Source organism: Myotis nattereri, assembly GCF_964212035.1.
Source record: "Myotis nattereri genome assembly, chromosome: 11".
Taxonomy (NCBI): Eukaryota; Metazoa; Chordata; class Mammalia; order Chiroptera; family Vespertilionidae; genus Myotis; species Myotis nattereri.
In genome coordinates this window covers 75,871,001-75,898,940 of record NC_138086.1, presented here as the reverse complement: position 1 = coordinate 75,898,940, position 27,940 = coordinate 75,871,001, and the positions used below count along the sequence as shown (strand labels likewise).

At 40.2% G+C, this 27,940-nt stretch overlaps 3 protein-coding genes across 6 annotated transcripts; 2 read left to right on the top strand and 1 right to left on the bottom strand.

Moving 5' to 3' along the window:
- On the bottom strand, positions 1–10,151 carry MRPL32 (mitochondrial ribosomal protein L32). Its single transcript, XM_081102087.1, has 3 exons — positions 9,982–10,151; positions 8,296–8,477; positions 1–531 (listed from the first exon to the last, which is right to left on the bottom strand). The coding sequence occupies exons 1-3, from the start codon at positions 10,097–10,099 to the stop codon at positions 277–279; spliced, it is 555 nt and encodes a 184-aa protein (XP_080958213.1). The 5' UTR covers positions 10,100–10,151; the 3' UTR covers positions 1–276.
- Positions 10,138–22,239, top strand: PSMA2 (proteasome 20S subunit alpha 2). The gene is made up of 8 exons (XM_081102086.1): positions 10,138–10,376; positions 12,315–12,391; positions 13,343–13,475; positions 15,098–15,220; positions 15,955–16,036; positions 17,668–17,741; positions 18,734–18,791; positions 18,877–22,239. Exons 1-8 carry the CDS (start codon positions 10,336–10,338, stop codon positions 18,991–18,993), a joined length of 705 nt encoding a protein of 234 aa, XP_080958212.1. The 5' UTR covers positions 10,138–10,335; the 3' UTR covers positions 18,994–22,239.
- Positions 21,638–26,478, top strand: LOC308526844 (UPF0415 protein C7orf25). Of its 4 annotated transcripts, XR_013996576.1 has the most exons (3): positions 23,003–23,139; positions 24,054–25,926; positions 26,077–26,267. XR_013996576.1 is itself a non-coding variant. In XM_081102083.1 (2 exons), the coding sequence occupies exons 1-2, from the start codon at positions 21,720–21,722 to the stop codon at positions 25,368–25,370; spliced, it is 1,332 nt and encodes a 443-aa protein (XP_080958209.1). In that variant the 5' UTR covers positions 21,638–21,719; the 3' UTR covers positions 25,371–26,478. The 4 variants fall into 4 exon arrangements, 3 of the variants coding, with proteins under 3 accessions (XP_080958209.1, XP_080958210.1, XP_080958211.1); XM_081102083.1 differs by lacking the exon at positions 23,003–23,139 and adding an exon at positions 21,638–21,734 and having other exon boundaries at positions 24,054–26,478; XM_081102084.1 differs by having other exon boundaries at positions 24,054–26,478.
- The last annotated feature ends 1,462 nt before the right edge of the window (positions 26,479–27,940 follow it).

Here is a 27,940-nt window from a genome sequence, read left to right as displayed (position 1 = left end):
TCTCGGTATGAATTGTAAATTATTTTATTGTTTTGTCCTGAAAATTTAATGTTTACTTAAAACCTTATAATAGAAACAGACATATAAATCCAGAGCCTCTGCACAAACATTTTGATTTTATTCCCGATATAGTCTTCAAATTACCCACACAAAACATCTTATGAAGAATGTTTTAAGCTATATTGATTTTAAGACACAACAATGAAAAATAAAAAAACTTCCTCTTTTCCAGGAGAAATGTTTTACGTTAAGTTACCCTTTTAAACATCTCTGGTGTCAATTCTGGGTGAACCAGGATGGTCGCTTCTTTTCTCGTTCAATGATCCTCTTGCCCTGATCTTGTTCAGATGGTGTCTCTCCCCTGTACAGCACCATGGTCTCCACAGTAGGAGCCTTAAAAGGGCCCCCTTCTTGTTTCCCCATCTCTTTTCTGATTTCTGCAGTCTCCTTGTGCACAATCTCATAGCAATAGCCACAAAGGACATGTTTCTGTTTCAGGTGACCACATTCAGGACAAACGTCTATGTTGTGCTATAAAAAAAATCAACAACAAAAAAACTATATTTTAACAAGAGGCAAAATAATGAACAAAAAATTACTGATAGGAGTGATGCTTATATTTAAGTTTTCTGCATGAGAAGTCACATACCATCTGGTTCAACCTCACTTTAATAGAAAAACTGAGGACAAACAATATTGAGTTTGAGTTAGTAGAAAAACTGGGACTACAACTCAGGTCCACTGATTTTGAATCTTCACAGCAATCATATTATTTAAAACGGTACTCTATTTCGTTCCACATCTTCAAATGCTAAGCATACAATACAAAAAAATTAACTTTTCCTTTCAATTTATCTTCGGAAAAACAAAATGATAGACACATTACAAGCTGGCTTCCTGATTTATCACAGTATAACTCAAATCCCTATGTGAAGTATAGTTGGTAGATGGTATAATTTTCTTTTTTAACATAGGAACATTGATTACTCCTTAATGTAAAACTTCCCTGCCTTGTTATAAATTGAGGGTATTTTAATGAGTTTTTACACATATCTATCCAACTTTAATGAGAAAATGACAACCTTTAAAGAAGTCTTTTTGACGTGTTTAAAAGTAGGTGTGAAATATAAAGAAAAATAGGAATGACATCAGCAGGATGTGCATGATTGAAGTTACAAGTTTGACAGCTATAATGCAATAGAGGATTCTCTGCTCAACACATAAATACAGCTGAGAGATCCATGCATCTGAATGAAGGTGGGTGTATCTCAGGGAAAAGGGGAGATGGGAAGGAGGAAGGGCAGACATGGGTATCACAGCAGCAGCCCAGAGCTCACTATGGCCCCAGCAGTAGGAAAAGTGTTGGGTTATAGCGCACACACTGCAGCCCTAAGGAACAGAATCAGAATCAACATTCCTCCTGAGTGACCAGTAAACACTGCAGCAAAACCCAGTGCAGGGCAGAGATGGAATACAAAAGCGTGGCAGCTGTGGTCTAGTAGCTGCTATTACCGGGCAGAAGACAAAGCCACAGATGCAGAGCGGCTTTCCCTCACCCTCCCCAAACTCACAGGGCAGCTGCAGATAGGTAGCAGGGGAGGTATAGGGTTACAGTGCACTCTCTCCGCAGCCCTGAGGACTGGAGGGGCAGAGACATCAACTGTAAGCAGCAGGAGCATACTGCAGCTTAACCTAATGACAGGGCAGAGATATGGCAGCTGAGGTCGGGCAGCCACCATTACTGGAAGGAGAGCAAGGCCACAAACTCAAGAACAGACCATTCCCCACCCACCCCACCCCGCCCACTGCAGTGGAGCCTGGTGGAGGCACCTGGGACGCCTCAGAAAGGACAACACTGCTAGCAGCATCTAGGAGGCAGTGTCGGGATCTCACAGACTCAGAGACCCATCGCCTACCACAATCCCCCATGGGGGTGGTGCCAAGAGCTGCCCACCTCCCCAGGGAATACAGGTCAGATTCCATAGCAAAGACACCACCACCCCACAGAGATCCCAGAAGCCCGTCACTGGGTTGAGCTGCAGTGTGTCCCTGACACTCAGGGAGAAATACTTCTGCCCTTCTAGTCTTCAGTGTTGCAGAGAGAGTGTGCTGTCATTGACACATCCACTGCTACTGCTACAGCATCTGCTGGGGCTGCTGTAAGCTCTGGGAGGGTTAGGGGAGGAAGCTATGCAACTGTGAGTTATGCTTCAGCAACGCCTACTGGAAAACAAAAGAAAGATCTTTACTTATCAACCTACTGAACAGTGAAGTCTCAAATATAAAACAACAACAACAACAAAAGATTTCAGCCCTGGCGAGTATGGCTCAGTTGGTTAGAGCATCATCCTGTACACCAAAAGGTGGCGAGTTTGATTCATGGTCAGGGTAAATACCCAGATTGTGGATTTGATCCCCAGTCAAGGTGCATGAGGGACGTGACCTATCGATGTTTTTCACCAAAGGGCCACAGGTTTTGTTTCCTGGCCCTGGTGGAGTGCATACGAGAGACAACCAATCGATGTGTTTCTCTCCCACCAACGTTTCTCTCTCTTTCCTCCCTTCTCCCCTCCCTAACCCCTTTCCACTCTCTCTTAAAAAAAGAAAAAAAATCAATGGAAACAGTATCCTTGGATGAGGATTAACAACAACACAAAAAGTTACAGAGACAAATGAGAACGACAATACAACATATCAAAATCTGGGGGATATAGCACAAGTGGTAATAAGAGGAAAGTTTATAGCACTACAGGCCGACCTCAAGAAACAAGAAAAAATCTCAAATAAACAACCTAATATTTCACCTTAAAGAACTAGAGAAAGAATAACAAAAGAAACCCAAAGTCAGTAGAAGAAAGGAAATAAAGATAAATAAAACTGGGAAATGTCTGGCTTTACACAATAAGGAAAAAAAGAAAAGACCCAAACAAAACCAGAAATGAAAGAGGAGATGTTATACTGGAAACCAGAGAAATACAAAGGACCATAGAAGGATACTATGAAACACTATATATTCTACCAAATTTGATTACCTAGAAGAAATGGGCAAGGTCTTAGAAATATTTAACCTTCCTTGCCTGAATCATGATGAATTAAAAAATATAGACTGATCAACAGTAAAGAAATTGAAACAGTCATAAACTTCCCCCAAAGTAAAAGTCCAGGACCAGATGGCTTCATTAGTGAACAAACTGTCACAGAAGATTTAATAGCTATCCTCCTTAAACTCTTGCAAATATTAAAGAAGAGACATTTTGTGAGGCCAACATGACCCTGATATCAAAATCAGGCAAGAAAAAAACCAACCAACCAACCAACCTAGCAAGGACAACACAAAAAAAGAAAATTACAGGCCAATATCTTTAGTAAATATAGATACAAATATCCCAGACAAAATACAAGTAAATAAAATACAATACATTAAAAAGATAATACATCACTATCAAGTAGAGTGCAAATTGATCCATGGGGTAAATCACATTAACAAAATAAAGGATAACAATCATATGATCCTGTCAATAGGTGCAGAAAAAGCATTTGAGAAGATACAACATCAATTTATATTAAAACACTTAAAAAAGCCGAAACTGGTTTGGCTCCGTGGATAGAGCGTCGGCCTGCGGACTGAAAGGTCCCAGGTTTGATTCCGGTCGGGGGCATGTACCTGGGTTGTGGGCACATCCCCAGTGGGAGATGTGCAGGAGGCAGCTGATCGATGTTTCTAACTCTCTCTCCCTTCCTCTCTGTAAAAAATCAATAAAATATATTAAAAAAAAAAAACTCAAAAAAACTCAAAATAGAGGGAAAGTATCTCAACATAATAAGGTCTTACATAAGAAACTCTCAACTCAACAACTCAACAAATGACAAGTGCTGGCAAGTATGTGGAGAAAAGAGAACCCTAGTGCACTGCTGGTGGGAATGCAGACTGGCACAGACACTATAAAAAACAGTATGAAGTTTCCTAAAAATTAAAAAATGGAATTGCCATTTGATCTAGTGATACCACTTCTTAGAATATATCCGAAGAATCCAAAAGCACCAATCAGAAAGAAGACATGCACCCAGTTCACAGCAGCGCTATTTACAATACTTAGATCTAGAAACAGCTCAAGTACCCATCAGTAAATGAGTGGATAAAACAACTGTGGTACATTTACACAATGGAATACTATGCAGATGTAAAAAAAGAAGGATCTCTTACTCTTTGAGACAGCATGGAGGGACCTTGGTTAGCATTATGCCAAGCGAAATAAGCCAGTCAGAGAAAGACAAGTATCACATGGTCTCACTTATATGTGGAATCTAATAAATAAAACAAACTGATGGACAAAACAGATCTAGAGACATGGAAGCATGGAACAGACTGATGAATCTGAAGGGAGGAGGAGGGGGGTGGGTCGAAAGAGATTAACCAAAGAACTTATATGCATACTAGAGGCCTGGTGCACGGATTTCTGCACTGGTGGGGTCCCTCAGTCTGGCCTGTGGGGATTGGGCTGAAACTGGCTCTCCAACATTTCCTGAGGGGTCCTGGATTGCAAGAGGGTGCAGGCCAGGCTGAGGGACCCCACTGGTGCATGATTGGGGCTGGGGAGGGACTGCGGGAGGGCTCCAGGGAGTGTCTGGCCCATTTCGTCCAGTCCCGATCGGTGGGACCCCAGCAGCAAGCTAACCTACAGGTTGGAGCATCTGCCTCCTGGTGGTCAGTGCGCATCATAGCGACTGGTCAAACGAACCATCATACACTCAGCATATTGGGCTTTTATTATATAGGATATGCATAACCCATAGACATAGAAAATAGTGCTGTGAAGGCCTGGGGTGGGGGGAGTGGGTCAATGGGGGCAAAAAGGGGGCATCTGTAATCCTATATAATAAAAGCACAATATGCAAATTGTCCCCTCAACCAGGAGGTTGTCCAGGAGTTTGACCAGGGGGTGGGGCTGGCCTGGGGAAGGGAGGGAGGCCCTGGCCAGCGGTGGCAGGTGGCTGGGGGAAGGGAGGGAATACTCAGCTGGCAGCCGGCAGCCACTAGGGACCCTACCAGTGCACAAATTTCGTGCACTGAGCCCCTAGTATTTTCAATAATGAAGACAATATTTTCCTCTAAGATCAGAAACAAGACAAGGATGTTCACTCTCACCACTGATATTCACATAGTACTGGAAGTCCTAGCCAGAGCAATCGGGCAAGAGAAAGAAATAAAAGGCATCCAAATTGGAAATGAAGAAGTAAAATTGTCACTTTTTGCAAATAACATGATTATTTACATTAAAAAACCCTAAAGACTCCACCAAAAACTATTAGGAACAATAAACAAATACAGCAAAGTAGCATGATACAAAAACAATCTACAAAAGCTTATGCTTTCCTCAGTAAGTTTGAAATCTCAGACAAAAATAGAATACCTAGCAATAAACTTAACAAAAGAAGTGAGGACCTGTACACTGAAAAACAGAGATACTACTGAAAGAGACTGAAGAAGACACAAAGGAATGAAAAGGTATTATATATTCATGGATTGGAAGAATCAACAGTTAAAATGGTCATAACACCTAAAGCAATATACAGATTTAATGAAATCCCTATCAAAATCCCAATGGCATTATAAAAAGAAATAGAACCAAAAAACCATCAAGTTTGTAGGGAATCACGAAAGACCCCAAATAGCCAAAGCTATCCTGAGAGAAAAAGAACAAAGCCAGAGGTATCACACTCCATGATTTTAAATTATACTCTAAAACGATAATATCAAAACAGTGGGAAGAAAAACAGACACACAGATAAATGCAATATAATTCAGAGCCCAGAAATAAACCCACATATCTATGGAAAACTAATTTTTTACAGAGGAGCCAAAACCATACAATGGAGAAAAGAAGGCCTCTTTAATATATGGTGTTGGAAAAATTGGAAACTCATATGCAAAAGAAAAGACTGCTATTTGATAACATCCACAAAAATGATCTCAAAATGGACCAAAGACCTAAATATAAGAACTGGAACAGTAAAATACAAAGAAGAAAGCATATGTACTAAACTTATGGATCTTGATCTGAGAAAGGATTTTATGAAGTCGACCCCTAAGGCAAAAGACCCCTATATCAAACTAAAAAGCTCCTGCGCAGCAAAAGAAAGCCAACAAAACAAAACGGCAACCAACTGAGTGAGAGAAAACATTTGCAAACAATACCTCTAATAATAGGCTAATATCCAAAATATAAAAGTAACTCATACAACTGAACAAAAAATCCATTAGAAAATGGGCAGAGCACCTAACAGACATTTTTCCCCGGTTAGACATACAAGTGGCCAACAGATACATAAAAAGATGCTCAACTTTACTAGTGATAAGGGTAATGCAAATTAAAGCCACAAAGAGCCCTGGCTGGGTAGCTCAGTTGGTTAGAGCAAAGTCCCAATAGGCCAAAATTGTGGGTTTGATCCCTGGTCCTGACATATACTAGGATCAACCAATGAATGCGTGGATGGGTGGAACAATAAATTGATGTTTCTTTCTCTCTCTAAAACCAATTAATAAAAACAAGTGTTAGAGGACGGGGAGAAAAAGAAACCTTCATACACTGCTAGTGGGAAAGTAAATTGGTATAAAGACTATGGAAAACAATATGGAGGGTCCTCAAAAAATTAAAAATTGAGCTATCTCTTTTGGGTACTGACCTGAAAAATTTGAAAACATTTATTAGTAAGATGTATATTTACCCATATGTTTATTACAGCATTATTCACGTGGAAACAACCAAAGTGTCCTTTGGTAGAGGACTGGATAAAGAAGATGTGGTACATATACACAATGGACTACTACTAAACCATACGAAAAGATGAAATACTGCCATTTGAATCTTCAGAATATCATAGTAAGTGAAGTAAGTCCACTGGAAAAAGATAAAAACCATATGATTTCACTTATATGTAGGATATAAAACAGAAAGCAACAAACAAAACAAACACTCACAGACAACAGTATGGTGGTTAGCAGAGAAGAAGAGAGGTAGGGAAAGTAGAGAAAGGTAAAGAAAGCCAAATTCATGGTGATGGAAGGAAACTTGATTCTGGGTGGTGGAAACACAATGCAAAAAACAGATAATGTATCACAGAATTGTATAGTTGAAACTTAATTAGCTAATGTCACTCCAATAAATTTAATATTTAAAAAAAAGCACCTAGGGTAATACATGTAGCAGAAAACAATTCAATGAATGCACAGTATAAGAGCTATTCTTTTCCCTCAGAATTAACAGTCAGGGGAATCATATAACAGGTCCCTAAAATTTTAAATTCTCTCAACCAATTCTATTAATTATTGTTGTTTAATTAATGAAGTATTTTTCAGTTCCAGATTTTAAGTCTAGTTCCAACTTTGACTCATTAACACTTCTTGGCTTAAGTTCTAAGGGCTTAGTTTAATAATGAACGTAACAGCTTAATAGTAAGTTCTGCTCTGGAGTTTCATCTGTACTGTGCTGCTGCTATGGAAAGCCAATAATTCAAACATAGCCATTGAAGCCATAAATTAACAGATTAAAGGTAATAAACACTGTATTTTTTGTACTAGGTCAATGAAGACAGTGTATCCATGTATCTAATGGAGAGTGGAGATCTGGAACTGGCTGATGATAGGAACACACAATAAAATTTAAAGAGAAGAATTTGAGCTCAAGAATTAGACTGCCAGGCTCAAAACCTGACCACAGGTAAATTCTTTTTACCTCAGTTTCTTCATCCTAAAAATGATCAAAGCACTGTTTACTTTGGGGGGGATAGACTGATGAGATAATCCACATCTTAGGTATATCATAGTCACTTAACAGATGTTAGCTATTTTTATTACCAATCTAAGGAATTTCCTTCACAGTATTTTACTGGACACAATGAAGAATAGAATAAATATGTAAAAGCCAGAAAAACCAAGGTTCAATATAACTATTGCTTCTAACTTTAATTTCAGGTCCTGCTACAGTTAAAATGTTTACCCACAAATAGTTCAAAATTATATAGCTCAGGAGTGGCACAGCTCACAGTTAAAAAATCATTTAGGCTCTTTACAATCCAGTCCTCTGTGCAGACTCCAAACTCCCTCCTTGACTGTGTTACTCTTTGGGCTACACGACAGCAGACACACATACTGAGAATACTGCATTTTATTTAAGCCAGAAGTAAGTGGACATACAAGATTTGAGAATAATTTACCCAAAGGTTATATGAATGGACAAGGAAGATATGCAGTGATAGTCATGAGAAAAAGTACACCTACAAAAATGAACATATTACCTTAACTTTAATAAGCTTCTGAGGGTTTCTTCTCCTACACCGGTTAACTTCAATGGTGCGTCTCTTTTTGGGTGCTGCCATCCAAAAGATACTATCCAAAAGGCTGGAAATCTCCTTACTTCCATTCGTATCATTTGCTGATTCTGTAAATATAGCCGGACCTTGGACCGCTAATGCTGGTTCTACAAATTAAAATATGAGGATGGCAGAATCAGTTTTTAGTTTTTAAATGACTATTTTCAAATATAATTATCCTTAACAATCAAGAGTGATATGAAAACAGACATATTTATAGATAATTTAGAATATTACATTCAATAGACATTAAACAGAAAACCTTAGCTATTAAATTATACCAAAGCTCATACATAAAGCAATTTTAAAAAGCACAAGTATAATTTCTTTCTTAGAGACACCAGCTGAAATGAAATCAGTGGAATTCTAGCAAGAGTTTGTCCATATCCTGTCGGTGGGGAGTACACCTACTTATTTTACAAATAAATCTAAGCTTGAGAGTCCCAAAGGGCACTTCTGACCTAGTGAGCAAACTGCCTACTGGCTTTTTTTTTTTTTTTTAAATTATATTCAAACTGAGTTAGCTCCTTTGTCATATAAGCCGGCAGGCCCTATTTAAGTCACTTAGTTCATATTTTATCTCGATTCCTGTCTGTTCTCTAAGAACTAGCTCACCACTCGTTGTATATTAATGTAACCATTAACTTTTTTGAAAAAACTTTCACTTTTTTAAAAAAACTTTCACTTTTTTCTACGTTGTTTATAAAATCAAATAGATTCCTTTCTCCGCTCCTTGCCATTCCTCAGACTTGCAGTATTTCTTTTGATTTTAGGTACTCTTAAGAATATACAGGCTCGGGCTGGGTGTGTCAGTTAGAGCATGGGGCCAATAGCCAAGGCTGAGGGTTTGATCCCCTCTCACTCAGCCTTCCTCTCTCTAAAATCAATCCATACATTAAAAAAAATTTACATTTTAAAAACTGAAACAAAGAAGTATACAAAGCTGTGCAGCACTTAAAAACTGGTATTCCCTTTAACCTCAAAGTCTGTCTCAGCATCGCCCAGCGGTGGACAGCACAGGCCCTGGAAGGCGTGAGTAGCCTCGGGCCCTTCCCGGCCCGTGTCCCCGGCCGGAAGGTGGTGTCTGCTGGGCTCGCTCTGGGAATGGCCCCCCGGAGCACAGGCCGGCGCCGGCCCCTGGTGAGGGGGCGCTCACTTCCGGCTGCCGGTGCATCACCACGTCGGGTAGACCTCAGAAATGGAGCAGGATGTACATATAAAACTTTAATATCTAAGACACTTCCCATTCAAATTAGCTTCCGGGGGAAACACGGGGATCAGGACGTAACTGCACGGAACTCCAACACCGCAAAGACTAACTGCGGGAGGACAGGAACCGCAAGACCAAAGGATCCCCCACAGTGGCGGCCCCTGATGCTGAGCTAATGAGCCTCAGTCACTTTCCGTGTACGACGGTGTCGGAGGGCTTTTTCTTTTGCGGAGAGGGAGCGGAAAAAACAACAACTGTCTCTTGTTCCTAAGTAAGCGTCCCTGAAAACGTCCTCTGTCGCGGATGGAAACGTGGGCGAAGGGCAGCGCATGAACTGTATCCACCCCGCTGCCTGGCGTTCCCTCGTCCACCTCTTCTCTACCGCGACCTCCGTTACGTACCCCACGGAGGGCTGGGGAAGCCTGGCCGGCTCTGCTGAAGTTTCCACTGCAGTCGCTGCCAACAGCTCCGGAGAAGTGCCCGGGCTGCAGGCCACGGCGGAACCACCAGCACCAGCATGGCCGCAAACACCGGAGTCTTCTACGCGGCTGCCGAGTCCCGCCCCCATTCCGAGCATGCGCACTGAGGCAGAGTCGGACAACCCGGCGTCTGGAACTACAACGGCCAGCATGCCTCTGGAGCGGCTCTGACTTCCTCCAATCAGAGGGAGAGGAAAGAAGGCGCCTGGAGGGAAATGAAAGGAAGCCGGACGTAGTGCGCAGGTGCGAGAACGTGCTTTGGCTCTCCCGGCAAAGATGGCGGAGCGCGGTTACAGCTTTTCGTTGACTACTTTCAGGTATGGAGATTCTCTGCGTGGCTGAGGTTGCAGGATCTTTGCCCACCGGGTTTTTTTTTTTAACTTTATTTTCCGACTTGGTCTTCGGCTCGGTGCTTCGGAGGGCCCAGTAGGGGACGGGGGTGGAAGTACGACTTTGCAAAGTCATTTGTCGGGCCCGCCCACGGCCTGGGGAGCAAGCGGTCCCGGGAGGCCGCGGGAACGCAGGTCGGGAGTCCCCGGCGACCCTGAGGTTGTGGGAAGGTACCGGCCTCAGCCAGGGATTTGCTTTCGCTTTGGATACTAGAGAAGAAGGCAGCTTTGGCCGAGCTGCGGCCGGGTGTCCCGTCCAGAACTCAGGGTTTTCTTCCTGACCCAAGTCGGCCTGACTCCGGAGCTTCTGGAGCTCGGGATGTTGGTCAGATCTCAGCAAACCTCAATTTCACATTTGATCTGAGTTTTAGCCTCCTTTTCGTCCTAGTGTCGTTCAAAATCTCCCACTTTCGGTTTCTTCGATGCCCCGATTTGAAGCTTAGGAACTAAAAATGAAAGCGCTACGCTATCGTCCCCTCCTAGGCATTCTTGTGCATCACATGCGGTTGGGAATATTAACAGGAAACGAGTTAACAAATTGGTGCCCGTAATTGCATTCTGGAAAATGTTTCCCCCTTCCTGGGACGTTTTACAAAAAGAGGCTTAAAGAAGGAACATAACTTTATTTTTAAATTTATCTTTATGTTTAAAGTATAACCTATGTCCCCCCCTTTTCCCCCCTTTGATCCCCTCCACCCCGCCTGCGTGCCCCGCCTCCATCCCCCAAGCCTCCCACACTGTTGTCTGTGCCCGCGGCTTTTGCATACGTTCATATAAGTTCTTGGGTTGATCTCTTCCCGCCCTCCCCTTCCCTCTGAGATGCGTGGGTCTGGAAAGGCCCATGCGGGAGGGTTATTTTTGAGATTGGAAGATTGAGGGGTGCGAGAGCGTTGCAGACAGAGGGAACATGGGCAGGTAGGAAAGTCCTACAGTTGGACAAGAGCTTGACCTCGTAAAGGAATTGAATAAGGCAGATGTGCTCGGGTGTAGTGAGCAAGGAGTTAGCGTGGGTCAGGTCCAATCTTGCGGGGCTAGAGTCAGTTTTTATTTTAAGTGAACCCAGAAGTTACTGTAGAATTTCAGTGGGGAGTGACGTGGTACAAAGGTAATTCCGGCTGGGGGGATGGAAGTGAGGGTGACAGAGGGAAAGTAGTTGGAAGGGCTGTTTCAGTTATCCCAGATGGAGACGTTGGAATGGGGCGGAGGCGTGATTGAATACAGGATTGGTCAGTGAGCTCCCAGATCAGTGAGTTTTCATACAGAAAGATGCAATGATAAATACGGTAAACGTGTATATTATACTATATAGGAAGTGCTTTGTTGTGACTGATGTCTAGGTCTTAAGCCTTAGGCCATTCCACTTTCTAAAGTATATATAGCTCCACCCACATGAGGTATATGCTGCTGTTTGGTAGTTAACAGACACATTCACGTTCTTAATAACGTTACTGTTTTGGTGTTTACTTAGCTTTAATTTTGTGCCGGGAACATAAGGGATCACTTCATTTCATCTTCACAACCTTTGAAATAGGTAACTACTATAGTACTGTTTATCTCCGTTTTCTAGATTAGGAAACTGAGGCACAGAGAGATTTAATAACTTGCCCCAAATCACAAGGTTGAGGTAAGTGGTGCAAGGCTACAGTAATGCTACTTCTTTAAGTGGCAGACAAGAAAAGAACCAAAGGGAACAGATGAGCACTTCACTATGAATATGTTCAAATCGCCTAGTAAACGTCAGCTTCCGTACAATTTTATGATAAATTTCAAAGTTTAGCTATTTCTTGATTAATGGATTTGGAGATGTTTCTATAATAAATATTTGAAAATGTGTGAATTTAATAAATACCTTTGTTTCTTTTTAAGCCCATCTGGTAAACTTGTTCAGATTGAATATGCTTTGGCTGCTGTAGCTGGAGGAGCCCCTTCAGTGGGCATTAAAGGTAATTAAATACTTCATTCATTTCAGATGCCTGCTAATAGTTATTATCCCAGTGTTCTCATGGAATTAATTAGTAATTAATTTATGAATAAAAGCTGTGACAGCATAATTTTTAACAATTCTAATGTACAGTATCTGAAGTTTCAAGAATATAGTAAGCCTAACAAGGTGATTAAATTTTTTTCCCAAATAAATATAGCACCTTTATCTAATTAGTTGTGATAATCTATAGTTTTTCCCATTCAGATAACTGAGTATTATTTTATTTTTCCATTAATTATATATCACTATTCTCTGGCAGTTTTCATCCTTCCTGTAATTTAGAAACAGTTATTACAAAACTTAATCTAAAGATCCCTTTAAAAAAAAGTCTTTGTCATTGATTTTTAAATTGTAGATTATAAGTAGGATGAGTAGGCAAAATTCTGTTATTTTAAAACATGTGGACTCTTAGATGTGCTGGAATACTTTTGAGAAAGTTATGCAGTATTGTTAGCTGCAGGGATTTTTGTGTATGTGGATGACCACTGAGGGAAAATTGATTTACTGTTGCTCCTCAGGTGATTTTAACACATTGCAGAAGGTCACAGAGAATTCTTGCTTCGTATTACACAGTGTTTTACAAAGTATCATACTTGAAAAAGATATTAGCTTGTAAGAATATGTAATAAATAACTTCAAAATGCAATGGGTATTTAATTTTAAAGCGTGCCTTTAACATCTATGTAAAACTTTTTTGTACTCGTTCAGTAGAAACTTGCCTGGCCACTGGGCAAAGCTAGCAATAAAACTACTGGTCCGCAATGTGTTTTAATAGAGAAATCCAGAAGAAAAAGTTTTGTAAGTAAAAGGAAATTGGTAAAATGTAGCTATAATTCGAAAGCTCTTGAAGCAGTCTTTAAATGATTAAACATTTAGGTGGAGTGTTTTTTGTGTGTTTTTTTTTTTTAAGCTGCAAATGGTGTGGTATTAGCAACCGAGAAGAAACAGAAATCCATTCTGTATGATGAGCGAAGTGTACACAAAGTGGAGCCAATTACCAAACATATAGGCTTGGTATATAGTGGCATGGGCCCAGATTACAGGTATGCTATACTATTTATTAATTTTCTCACCGTCTCATGACTGCTCATAATCTGTATTTGAGGAGAAAAAAAAATCAAGGAATGTTTATCCTTTAATTTCCCAACTTCCTTTTTGTTTTGTTTTGTATAACAACAGCAGCATAAAGGATTACTTTAAGGAGGATACTCAGTGCACGCTAGTTGGTTGTAAAAGAGGAGATCGATACAGTACTTACTCTTCTTACCTCTGTTCAGTAGTTTCTCCTTTCTGAGCACAGTCCCTTTTCTACCATCCAAGGGCTGGACTTCAAAGGCTTTGCTGTTTTCGAATGCATTTTAAAAAACAATAAAAGCAATACAAGTTATAATAGGTATAATAAACTATATTTTAAAAAGTCATCAGGCAGCAGAAGAAAGTATCACCATCCAGAATTGACCTTATTTTATTTATTTGTTTTTAGTAAAGGGACAAAATTCTCAAAGGCCACTGAAAATTTCTGAATATGACAGCCATTCAGGATCTAGATCAGCAGTTCTCAACCTGTGGGTCGCAACCCCTTTGGCGGTCGAACGACCCTTTCACAGGGGTCGCCTAAGACCATCCTGCATATCAGATATTTACATTACGATTCATAACAGTAGCAACATTACAGTAATGAAGTAGCAACGAAAATAATTTTGTGGTTGGGTCACAACATGAGGAACTGTATTTAAAGGGCCAATAGGTTGATAGATGATCATCTGTTCACTCCTTTGTATTTCATAGGAAGGGAGAGAGTAATCTTGTACATCAGGGACCAACAAGTTGAAAGAGATTGACAGCTCTCTGTCATTTAACAATAAAAGGAATATGACTTCATTCTTGATTTTGTGTGGAACAAAATAAGTAGAGCCAGAATTTTCCTTTAATAAGTTTAAAAGCAACAGTGTCTCTGGAATGTGATCATGCTTCACTATAGTGGATCCTGTTAGTGGTTTATAGAAGGGATGCCTCAGTGTGCTACTACTGATTGAATAAACTGAGTTTTTATTGTACAGGGTGATAATGTGCATGATTCATTCAGATCAGTAGTACATAAGCAGGTAAAGTTGCATCCTATTGGTTTTGCTATATGCTTGATTATTATACAGTATATTTTTAAGATAAATTTTACATTTTTTAAGTTACAAGTAGTTATTTGCTATCCTTTAATCTTTGAAAGAGACTTTTTGAAGTGTAGTCTGAGAAAGTTTGAGGCAGAGAGAATAAAAATGCTTGAACTTTTGGTCATGTGTGCAGGTGTATATGTGTGTGCTGGATTGAAGTATAAAGCATCAGGGTGACTGCCCTGGGGAGAAAGAGCACAATCTTGAATCCATGGAGGGAGATAAAGCTCTCATTGTACTAGTATACACTAAATCTGTTGTTATTAAGCTGACTGGTACTGCTAGTCGCTTTTTGCCTTGTCCTTATTTATTTCCTGTGGCTCATCTCTGTGATGCTGTGATGTTTTCTTGTAAATTAACTGGAATCATGTAGTAGCAAGACTGGCTTTGAGCACATAGTTACTAAACTTGTGCTGGAGTTATATGCTGTTAGAAGGAGAACGAGTCTTTAAAATGTCTTCACTTTAATTAAACTTTATTTCTTCCTTGTTTGCTAGAGTGCTTGTACACAGAGCTCGAAAACTAGCTCAGCAATATTATCTTGTTTACCAAGAACCCATTCCCACAGCTCAGCTGGTACAGAGAGTAGCTTCTGTGATGCAAGAATATACCCAATCAGGGTAAGTTGACTTTATTACTTGAAATGTGTCATATTAGAAAAAGAAATCATTTTAGAAGAGTAGATACATTAAAAAAAGAGGACTTACTATTCCTGTATTTATTTAATGAGTAGAGAAAATCACCATGATGAATAATTTCTCAACTGGAGCTAGAATATTTTCTTATGGAAAAAATCTGAATGTTTTCTTGCTGTTTGTATAATAGGGGAAAGCAGCAGAAAGTAGCTTCTAAATAAATTTCTTTTGCCAGTTACTAAAACACTTTTTACTAGTATAGGCAAACAACCCTACTGTTTTCAAGTTTATCATCCCAATCAGAAATGATCATAAGCACACCATGAAAGCAATAACTCTTTGACACATCCATATTCATTTTAATTCTCTTGAGTTTGTGAACGTGGATGAGGTGGAGTAAAGCTAGTTGCTGATGTGTGAAGTCAGTGAGAAAACTGCATTGCTGCAGGTTGTCACTTTGTTAGGACACTTAATGTTACTCCAACCTTATTCAACCCAATATTTGTCTCTCTCCATGTACCGAAATGATTTAACTACTATTCCTTGGTACCACAAAGAGAATTATTTTGTTTTGATTTGATTTGTTCAGAAAGAGGTATTAAGTATTTTTTAAGGAACTTATGAGTCTAATTTGGTTTACCTGATAATTTACTTCACTTGAGAATTAATACTTACTTAGATTGACTTTAACCAAGTATTTTTCATTTTCCTTTCTTCAGTGGTGTTCGTCCATTTGGAGTTTCTTTACTAATTTGTGGTTGGAATGAGGGGCGACCATATTTATTTCAGTCAGATCCATCAGTAAGTATCAGATGTATTTGAGGGATTTGTTAAAGTGCTCCTTTAAAAGCTAATAAAAACATGCCGAAGCCGGTTTGGCTCAGTGGATAGAGCGTCGGCCTGCGGACTGAGGGGTCCCGGGTTCGATTCCGGTCGGGGGCATGTGCCTTGGCTGCGGGCGCGTCCCCAGTGGGAGATGTGCAGGAGGCAGCTGATCGATGTTTCTCTCTCATCGATGTTTCTAACTCTCTATCTCTCTCCCTTCCTCTCTGTAAAAAATCAATAAAATATATAAAAAACAATCAAAAAACAATAACAAAAATTTTGAAATTAACAATTTTTATCTTTTTCATTTGGACTTTAGAAAGTATGAAATAGTTGCTGTTTATTTGCACATTTGAAGTGTTGGTAATTCAGTCTTTCGATGAAGAAGCTACCTTAGTTCTGCCCTCTGTTCTTCTGTCTTGTTCATTCATGTCACATAATTGAATGATTTGTTGAACTATTTATCAGATCTTTTTAAGTGTCCGGAATTCTGTTACTTTGAGAAATATTGTGAAATATATGGGTCTAGAGGACAGTGTTGTACTCTTTGCCATCTGTTTAATCTCGGGGCTGACCTGAGTATGACTAATCCTGTGGAAACATTGATGTAACTGTCTTTTGTTTTGCAAAATGGGTGACTTCTCTACTCTAAAGTAAAGGATTGGTCTCTGAGTTAGAAGTATTCATAAAGGATGTTGCTACTCTGCATCTGTCTCATTTGCTGTGAGGAGAACTGGAAGAAAAAAATCATTAGGAACTGATCTTTCATATTTAATGTGTCATTAGATATTTATAGGTTTGCTTAATTCAAATCCTATGATTTAACTTTGTAATCTAAAAAGGCAAAGAAAAATATTTTTGTTTAAATCAGAAAAATTAAGTATTTTGAGAACTTTATTATTACATCTCTTTGAGTTTCTGAAGCTAGATAACAAGCCCTGTTACTTTCCTTTTTAGTGGGTAGCAGAAGCCACCATCACAAGAATCTAGATTTTATCTTTTGCCCTTTTTCATCCTTGTATCTAAAAGGCAGTTGTTTCTTTTAAAATATGTGTGGGGTGTGTGTGTGTGTGTGTGTGTGTGTGTGTGTGTGTGTGTACACGCATGCGCGTGTGCGTGTATATTTTTTCAACAGATGAAGGAAGTCATGCCATATTGCTGCTGCTTTAATTAATTTAGTCACCAATATGATGAATTGAGCACCACTTTTCAGATACATATGACAGTTTTATAGAGCCCTTCAATCCTAGTAAGCTAAAATATCACTCTTAATTGTTTGCTTTATGTTACCTGCAGTTTCCTTTAACTGGCTTTTTAACATAAATTGTGTACAATAAATTGCATACTTTTAAAGGCTGCAACTTGAGTAGTTTTGATATAGGTAAATACCTGAGTAAACCATCACCACGATGAAGATACTGAACTTCCCCATAACTTCCAAAAGTCTTTTTTTGCCTTTTTGTATCCCTGTAACTTTTTTGAAAGAATAACCTACTTGTGACTTGAGAAGTTAGAGACAAATTATAGAGCTAAAAAAAAATAAATGGCAGGTCAATATAATTAGATTATTTAAAATAATGGGTTTTCTTCTTCCTTATCCTTATTAGGGAGCTTACTTTGCCTGGAAAGCCACAGCGATGGGAAAGAACTATGTGAATGGAAAAACTTTTCTTGAGAAAAGGTAGGCTCACCATAACTGGATTTGTTAGCAATCTTACTTTATGGTTTTCAGCTCTCTTTAAATAATTTATATCCTGAGTCCAAAATCTGTTGTATTCTGTATTCGAGCCTACTTACACAAAAGACATAAAACTCTCCACTCTGGCTCCCTGTTCTTCAATATATTAATTGGTAATATTTTTTAATTTCTTAACTCTTTCTATCAAAGTATAAGGACAGTTGGATTTGGAGAAAACTTTTTAAGTGATTTAAGTGGTAACATTTTACATTATGACAATTACAAAAATAAATTGTGAAGCCAAATACCTGGTATTGATGGTAAAGTAAGTATATGATGAACATGCTTGATAAAAAGTGGAGCACTATGTAAAAATCTGCTGTCGCTGCCCTAACAATAACAATGAATTGCTTTCACTTATTTCTAGTTGTATTCTAGACTCGGCATTATTGTAGTCCTCCAAAAAACATTCTACATTTTTAATGTGAGAAATTTGTAATTGACTTTAACTAACAGATGAACTTTGCTAAGATTAGACCAGGGTATTGTTAAACGTAAATAATTTAGGATCTTAAATCACTTCTCTTTTCTTTTACTCATTTTATTAATGAGTCTTCAAAACATTTCACATGGAGTTATAACTTAAAAGAACAAGAAATTTTAGCAAAAGTCTGTATTTTCTGCTTTATTTTTAAGAATTATTATAATGCCACCACATTCTGACTGTATTGAACTACTTATACTTAAAGAAGTTTCCTAAAATAAACTCATATTGGGATTATATTCATGATATTGGGAATGCACTTTAAATTATTGTCAGTTTCTTATTGGACAACTATCTCAATTAGGTGACTAAATTGATTAATTTGTAACTTAGTATATTTAAGAGTGTTTAAAATTTTTTAAAAGTCTTAAGTTGTTGCTATCATTGTGTTTAAATAATTATTATACTATAAATTGTGCCATAATTGTTTTTTTCTCAAAAAACTCTTTAGATATAATGAAGATCTAGAACTTGAAGATGCCATTCATACAGCCATATTAACCCTAAAGGTTAGTTCAATATCTAACAGTTGGGTTTAATAATTTTATAATTAACTGTTTGGAAAATTGACCTTTTTTCCTGCCTCATCAATAGGAAAGCTTTGAAGGGCAGATGACAGAAGATAACATAGAAGTTGGAATCTGCAATGAAGCTGGATTTAGGAGGCTTACTCCAACTGAAGTTAAGGATTACTTGGCTGCCATAGCATGATGAAGTGACTGAAAATCTGGAATTGCAGATAATCTCTATACTTAAACATGTTTAAAGTATGTTTTGTTTTGCAAACTTTTGCATACTTATTTCTACATGATTTAATGGATCAGTGTTTTTAAAATGATACTTATAACTCATAATAAACTGTTAAATCCAACTTTCAGATTTTTAGGAGTTAGTAAAATTTTAAAAGTTATTTTCTGCTTTTTATCTCCGTTGATTTCTGGAAACTACATTGCAAAACAGGATGGTGAAGTCATTCTATGCTTCAGTAAAGCAAAATGCAGATTTTGGTAAACACTGTTTTTAGAGCTGAGAAAATCTACAAACATTCATGTATTCCTGAGACAAGGTAGGAAGCGTAGCTGTTTCTTAGGGACCACTAGGTGTGGGTCAGTGGAACCCTAGGTGGTTCTGTGAAATAGCACTGGAGCTTAGAAGAGTGCTAAGCCAAATTAGTCTCCTGTGGGATATAAATTATGTAAGTGAAAAATTATGTGCTGGTTCTTGTTGGTTTCTCCATCACAAGTAGATAAGTGTATTGTAAAAGACCTCCTTAGAGTCTAGAACAGACTTTTAAATTTACGGATGAATATGAGTGCTGGAAATAAAATACTAATACTTAAGCGTCAAAATTATGGTTTAAGACTCCCTCATTCATGTAACCTCAGAGTGTTCAGAATCTTTACTGCAAATTAAGGTCCATACAATCAAGCAGGTGATTCAGAGTATCTGAACTGTTTTCATTATATGCAAAGGCATAGTATAGTTTTCTTTGTCTTTTTTTTTAATGTTTTTATTGATTTTAGAGGGAGAGGGAGATAAACAGTGATGAATCATTGATCCGCTGACTCCTGCACAGCCCCTACTAGGGATTGAGCCCACAACCTGGGCATGGAACTGAACTGTGCCTGGTTCACGGGTCGGCGCTCAACCACTGAACCACACCAGCTGGACTCCTTTGTTTTTTTTAAAAAGATCTTAGGATAAGAGAAATTACATCATTAGTCTGGTTTACAGAACATAGGGAGGGTTTATGAGTGTCATTATTCTTATCAACAGATCCTAGCATTTCCATGATTAAATAGCTAAAAAGGTGTTGATTAAAATTTAGCCAACTTTAGGGGAAGAGTCTTAGAGAATTTTTATGAGGATTCCCAGTTACCACACCCTATCTCATTCTAAGTGGTAGAAGCATTATTATGGTATATGCCAACTTATTTCAAGACTAGAGGCTCGATGTACAAAATTCGTGCCAAGAGTAGGCCTGCCTTACCCCGGCTGCTGGCACCAGCTTCCCTTTGGCACCCGGGACCCGGGCTTCCCTCACAGCCCCGGCTTCGTCTGGAAGGACGTCAAGTCTAATTAGCATATTACACTTTTATTATAGATGTTTGTCTTGAAGGCCTCATCTAATCTTTCCTTATGGGTTCTTGATATATTGTGAATCCAACACACTAGAAAGAGAAGGTAGTGATAAAAAGGAATGGTTTTTAGTCAGGTCTCACCTCTCCCACTTACTACCTAAGTGACAGCACAAGTTAATTATCTCAGAGGGTTTTCTGAAAGTAATATTTTAATAATGCAAGTGAAAGGCCTGGCAAGGATAATGATTTGGCTAAGACTGCTTTTGAATTTGCTCTCTGATGTCAAATTAAAAAAACAGGGATGCTAAAATTCTACAAATCAAAGAAGGGAAAAGTAAAGGCATTCATATTTAGGACAAAAAGAAACCACATGCAGTTTCTTATTGGATGTTTACAGAATAAAGAGGAAAAATTAGCTGAAATGGATTGGTGTCAAGAGTCTAATCTCTGCATATAGCCACATTAAATATGAAGCCCAGGTCAGTTGAAGCTGCCTAGAACACTTCTCCCTTGTTCTCAGTTTGTTCTTTTCATTTGCCTTAAAATAAGTACTTTCTTTATGTCCAGATTCTTTGGTTTAGCAATCCATTCCATGCATCTCTAAATGTCCCAAATTCTAGTCTTTTCCAGCCTGTAGATTCTAGCCATTTTTTTCTGTTGTTGTTGACTATTACAGATATCCCCCATTTTAACCCCTTTACCCCCTCCACCCAGCCCTGGCCTTCACTACAGTATTGTCTGTGTCCATGGGCTATGCATATATGCATATGTTCTTTGGTTAATCTCTTCTTGTTCCCAGCACCCACCTCCCCTGTGATCTGTCAGTCTGTTCCACATATCCATGCCTCTGGACTTATATGTTCATCAGTTTATTATATTCATTAGATTACACATGTACGAGAGCATGTGATACTTGTCTTTCTCTGACTGGCTTATTTCGCTTAGCATAATCTCAAGGTCCATCCATGTGGTCTCAAAAGGTAAGAGATCCTTTTTTTTTTTTTTTTACAGCTGCATAATATTCCATGATGTGAATGGCTTTTTGTAAATATACCACAGCTTTTTTATCCACTCTTGAACTGATGGGCACTTGGGCTGTTTTCAGATCTTGGCTGTTGTAAATAGCACTGTTATGAACATAGGGGTGCATATATTCTATCTGATTGGTGTTTTGGGATATTTAGGATATATTCCTTGAAGTGATATCTCTGGGTTAAATGGCAATTCCATTTTAATTTTAAGAGGAAACTTCATACTGTTTTCCACAGTGGCTGCACCAGTCTGCGTTCCCACCAGCAGTGCACTAGGGTTCCCTTTTCTCTACATCCTCCCCAGCACCTGTTTGTTGATTTATTGATGGAAGTCATTCTGGTAGGTATGAGGTGGTATCTCAGTGTAGTTTTAATTTGCATCTCTGGTGATTAATGACATTTTAATGCGTCTATTGTCCATCGGTGTGCCCTTTTTGGAGAAGTGTCAAACCCAGAGACCTAAAGTAACCTAAGGATGGTTTGAAATTAAAAACTTTAACTAAAAGCAGTTTATGGCAGGTAATCATGTACTAGGCTAGAATCTTCCCTGACAAGAGTCAGTCTTTAAAGCCTATCTATCGTCTTTTGCATCTATGATAACATTCCTTTGGGTTGTCAGGGTAACTCCCCTTTCTCCAGACCCCTCAGGGCACAACCAATGCCCCTGCCCTGGGGCAGAGACCTCATTACCATGTTAATTGTTGACTGCCAACTATCCTGGACCCACCTCCGGAAAAAATGTGTGTCTATCGTTTTACTCCCTCCCCAGTCAATCACCAATGAATTTCATGTAACCCACTTGTGTCTTTCGATTGTAATGCATTAAACAAGGTGCAAAACTGCCATTCTCTGGAGCATTATCTCACTGCATTGAGATTTTCTTTCCCAGCAATTGTGGACAATTTGGCTCAAATAAACGCACAAAAAATTCTTCACAGGGTTGAATGTTTCTTACATTTGACACAAAGCATACAAAAGATGATTTTTAACTTGGAAGTCCACTTAACTTTTAAAACTATTACGTTAATAAAGCCCTAACCTTCTGGGTGACTCTGGGCACTCTACTAGACTAGAGTAATAGAAATTTTCCGGTCTCTGAGAAGTTACTTGCTCATTTGTTCTCCTGAGGAGGGCACTCACCTCTTACTCCACTTTCTATGGGAGCCCAGGATGGTGCTTGGAGTCAGAAATCCCAGCGCCAGCACTTCCCAGATGTGTAACCTCTGCCAAAATTTTCTCTAAGACAACCATTGCCTGGCACCTGTTAGGGGTTTGAATTTGATAGCCACACAGGGTACTTGGCTAGGGTGAGGGAGTTTCTTCACTAAGATTCACCCACTCCCACCAGGCGAGGTCCAACCAGTGATCAGGTGCCAGGGCCGAGGTCAGCCTGCCTGGGACCCTGGGGTGAAGCCTTGCCGGGTGCTCGGACCCCTGGGAATTGCGCCACTGACCCTTTCCTGGCTTCCGGGGCTGTGCCCTACCTCCTCTCCGAAGTCAGATGCCATCAACAAATATGGCCGCGTTAACCTCAGCCCCGCTCGGGAGGCCGCGCTGCCTCCTGGGAATCCCGGTGCTGCGTCATCCGGCGCAGGGCTACGCGACGCGGGAGGCGGCGGAGGCGGCGTTGGCTCGCGGGCGGAGCACTGGCGGCCCAGTCGCGTCGGGGCTGCTGCGTGAGGTTCCCGGGGGGTCCCAGCCAGGCGCGCGCGCATGCCCGCTGCTCGGGGTTCCAGGCGCTGCGGGTGAGGAGCCGGGGGAGGGGAGGGAGGAGGAGGCCGGGCTCCTCTTCGAGGCCCGGAGGAGCTGAGCTTCGCGGCCGGCGTGGAGGGTGACCAGCGCGGCCTCCGCCCGCCCGCGCTCCACGTCCGGCCCCGGCCCCGGCCCCGGCCGCCGCGCCGTTTGAGCCGAGCCTGCGCGGCAGGCCTCCACCGCAGCTGCGGGGACCGGGGCGCCGTACCGGCCGCCGCGCCGTGGCGGGCTGAGCCCTGTACCCATGGAGTTTCGTTGGTGGTTGGAGCCGGAGAGGAAGCCGAGTGAGTGGGCTCCTTCCGTCTTTTCAGATGCGCTGGGTGACGTTAAGGGCAGGAGCGAGGCGGTCTTGACTCCCTGGAGCGGGTGCTGTGTGCCCGGGTCGGCACTGGTTCAGGAAGACCCGCGCGCGGAGGAGGAAAAGGGCAGAGCGCCCGAGCGTGGTCGGTTTAGGGGAGAGAGCCCTGCTTTCGATAACTTGCTAATATCGGTGTGGATATTTTTTACTTTAATCAGTTTACTTTTACATTTGAGCTTTTATTAAAATTTATCTACAGCCAGAGTAAGGCTGCTGATAGGGAGTTTCTTACATAGCAGATTGCCCAACTCCCGCGTTTAATCCTGACCTGGGACAGGCCGTGGACCCATAACTTCAAGCTGAAGAAATGAAAGTGCAGTTTTTAAGAATCCAGCCCGCCTGGGAAGAGTTCGGATGTACAGCTGTTATTCTTTCCTTAGCTGTCAGAGAAGGGAGTCTCTCCAAAGTCAGACATGCAGAAGCTCCGGCCCCTAGACTCAGCCTCCATAAGCTTTGTTCCTAGATTGACGTTTTATGATCCTCAGTGAGGAATTAATCGCCACAATTTGTGAAGACATTCAATGTGCCTTGTTTCTTTTCTTTTCATAGGAAAGGGATAATGCTGTCAGCATGTCTGCACACTCCATGCTTTGTGAACGAATTGCCGTAGCCAAGGAACTGATCAAGAGGGCGGAATCACTCTCTAGATCAAGAAAAGGTGGTGTTGAAGGCGGCGCCAAGCTGTGCAGCAAGTTGAAGGCTGAGTTAAAATTTTTACAGAAAGTGGAAGCTGGGAAAGTAGCGATTAAGGAATCCCATTTACAGAGCACCAACTTAACACACCTCAGAGCCATAGTGGAATCGGCAGAAAGTCTGGAAGACGTTGTTAGTGTTCTTCATGTGTTTGGTTACACCGATACCTTGGGAGAAAAGCAGACCCTTGTGGTGGATGTTGTTGCAAACGGTGGTCATACTTGGGTGAAGGCCATTGGCCGGAAGGCTGAAGCTCTGCATAATATTTGGCTGGGCCGGGGCCAGTATGGTGACAAAAGCATCATTGAGCAAGCTGAAGACTTCCTTCAGGCCAGCCACCAGCAGCCAGTGCAGTATAGCAACCCTCACATCATCTTTGCGTTTTACAACAGTGTCTCCAGCCCCATGGCGGAGAAGCTGAAAGAAATGGGCATATCTGTGCGAGGAGACATCGTGGCAGTGAACTCTCTCTTCGATCACCCTGAAGAGCTGCAGCTGAGTGAGAGTGACTCCGATGAAGAGGGCCCTGAGTGTTTCCAGGTGACCAGAGTAGACCGGGAAAATATACTAGCAAGTGTTGCGTTTCCAACAGAGATTAAGGTTGATGTGTGCAAAAGAGTAAATCTGGACATTACTACTTTAATCACATATGTATCTGCCCTCAGCTATGGAGGTTGCCACTTTATCTTTAGAGAAAAAGTACTGACAGAACAAGCAGAGCAAGAGAGGAAAGAGCAGGTTCTACCGCAGCTGGAGGCATTTATGAAGGACAAGGAACTGTTTGCTTGTGAATCTGCTGTCAAGGACTTTCAGTCTATTCTAGATGCTTTAGGAGGACCTGGGGAGAGAGAGAGGGCCACTGTGCTAATTAAGCGAATTAATGTGGTGCCAGACCAGCCTTCTGAACGTGCCTTGCGACTAGTGGCCAGCTCAAAAATCAATAGTCGTTCATTAACGATTTTTGGGACAGGAGACACCCTAAAAGCCATCACAATGACTGCCAATAGTGGTTTTGTCAGAGCTGCCAACAACCAGGGTGTTAAATTCAGTGTGTTTATCCATCAGCCCAGAGCACTTACTGAGAGCAAAGAACCTCTAGCCACTCCCTTACCAAAAGATTACAGAACTGACACTGAATATTGTGATATCCTTTCAATATTGTCACAGAAATAAGCTATTTATACCAACAGCTGGGTCTTCCCATCTTACTTGGAAAAACAAAAGGTCTTTAGTAAAAAGAATAACTTAGAATTCAAACCAGCAGAGTTGATTTGTTTCTCATCTATAAAGTATGTAACTTCCTAAAGTAGAGAAAGCACAAGAGACAACCTTATCTATAGTGATTAAGAACAGAACATCTGTGTAAGGCTTTTAGCTGTATCACAGTGCTTTTATTTGTTTGCTTCAGTAGGGCTACAAACCTCCCTACTGGTAGTCACATTTCATGGAATCTGGCTACACTGCATCTTGCATTAAACATCTGGAGGAAACTGAAGCTTGTTTTTTATTGGTTTATCAATTTATAGTAGGTTCAGGCTGGGAGGTACTAGTGTATAGTTAATTTCAGGTTCTAAAGTTAATAGCCATTAATGAAAAGAAACTTACTGATTGCTATATGTCAGATGCAGTCTGTGGGTATGTTTACAAAGAATACATTAATATGGAATAAAGTAAATCTTGTCTTTGTTTTTCCTGTTTTTCTTTTTTAAAATAATTACTGATCTCTCAAGTCCCATTGATCTATTGATACATCTTTTTGAAAAGAAAGATAGCCAGCCAACAATCACACTAAACCCAGGACATTTAAGATAAAATATTAATTTGAACAAATTGAAAAAATATATAAAACATTTAAAAAGAATTCAGATTTTAGCCATAGCTGGTTTGGCTCAGTGGATAGAGCAGTGGCCTGTGGACTGAAGGATCTTGGGTTTGATTGTGGTCAAGGGCATGTACTTTTGTTGCCGGCTCAATCCTCATGTGGGAGGCAACCAATCAATGTATCTCTCTCACATTGATGTTTCTCTCGGTCTCTTCCTTCCACTCTCCGAAAATCGATGAACAAAATATCGGGTGAGGATTAACAACAACAAAAAAAAATTTAGATTTTACTTTTAAGTACCAACAGTCCCCATGTTGCAAATATTTGAATTACGAATTGTACTTTTCCTGTTTGTTTTTCAAGTGGCAAGTGATAACTGTATTATCTCATTCTTGTGAAATAGTGGCAGGGAAACTTCAATGCCTGTTGAGTGACATGTAATTAAAAAGACATATTTGTGTCCATATTGTGCTAGATGCTTTATTTTGTAACAAAGCAAACAAACCAGCAAAGTAGATATCTATTCACAGTTTTAAAATGGGAAAATTGAGCCTTAAGCTAAGTATAGGAGCCAGTACTAATGATTTTGTATCCTCACAGCCTGACTTTTTTCTGTTGTACCAGTTCCTATTTTGTGAGGAGAGAAACTCAGTATCCAGCTATAATGTTTGTTGGGGAGGTGGAATTTGATTATTGTGGTCCATGAACATTCTGAATGACATGCAAAATTAAGTATATGAGGTGTTTTTCTTAGGAGAGAGTCTGTTACTCAGAACATATTTCCTAGGGGAAATGGCTGTGATTAGAGTTCCAATTTAGGGTAGAGAGGTAGATTTAACTCGCATTGCAACTAAAATTGTCTATTGTTGGAAATTGGACTTAGGCTTTTTGGAGAAACTATTAAAGTACTATTAAGTACTGAGCGTTATTATAATAGTTTGGTATTAAAGATAACTTCTTTGCTGTAAGGAATTCTTAGTCTGAAATGGAAGTGAACAACTGAAATATAATTGTATTAAAGTCTCTAAAAGAATTATGTTTAAAATTCTATGGGAACAGTAAGGTAGTAATTCTTGCTATGGAGTCAGGAAGTCAGAGAGGAAATGACATTTGAGGGTTCTTAGTGTGAGATTTCATAAGATGTGTATAGGGAATGAATGGGATTGGAAAGGTACAGAAGTGAGTACGAGGGCCTGTTCAAAGTTCAGGCTCATGTGGACAGTTTATAAAAGATGAAACTAGAGAAGCAGAACTTCTCTGAAAAGTGACATTAGAGACTCAATGGCAGTTTTTAAGAAACAGTGGGCCAGGATCAGATCTGAGGAAAACAACAAAAACTTGTATGAAAGAAGAATTAAAGGAAGAAAAGATGGGACTATAATGGCCTTGATGTGTTCAAGACAGAATTGACATGATACTAATTTATTCATTCAGTATACATTTTTGAGTGTCATGTGCCAGATAGTATAAAGGGCTGAGCTTGTATAGAGTAGCAGGAAAAAGGTAGATTTCTATCCCTGCCTTGTATTGATAGTTAAGAACCTGGGATCTTTGCCAACTAAAATATATACAGTTAATTCCCACAGCCTTTCTTAAGATAAAGTCTGCTTCCTTCCCTGGGCATTGATTTCTCTTAGCCTGGCTTCTGCTTGGGGGGGTGTTGTACCCTTTAAAAATGCAGATGACTCCTTTGAGCAGATCTGTATTGTTTTCACTATGCAATTCTCAGATCAGGAGCTGGGCGTGCCTGTTTCCCAATCCTGAGTACTGACAATAAGGAGCGTTATTACAGAGGTGAAAATTGAAGCTTGCAGGATATACCTTCTCTAAGAAGGGAGAGGTAGCCCAACCGGTTTGGCTCAGTGGATAGAGCATCGGCCTGCGGACTCAAGGGTCCCAGGTTTGATTCCGGTCAAGGGCA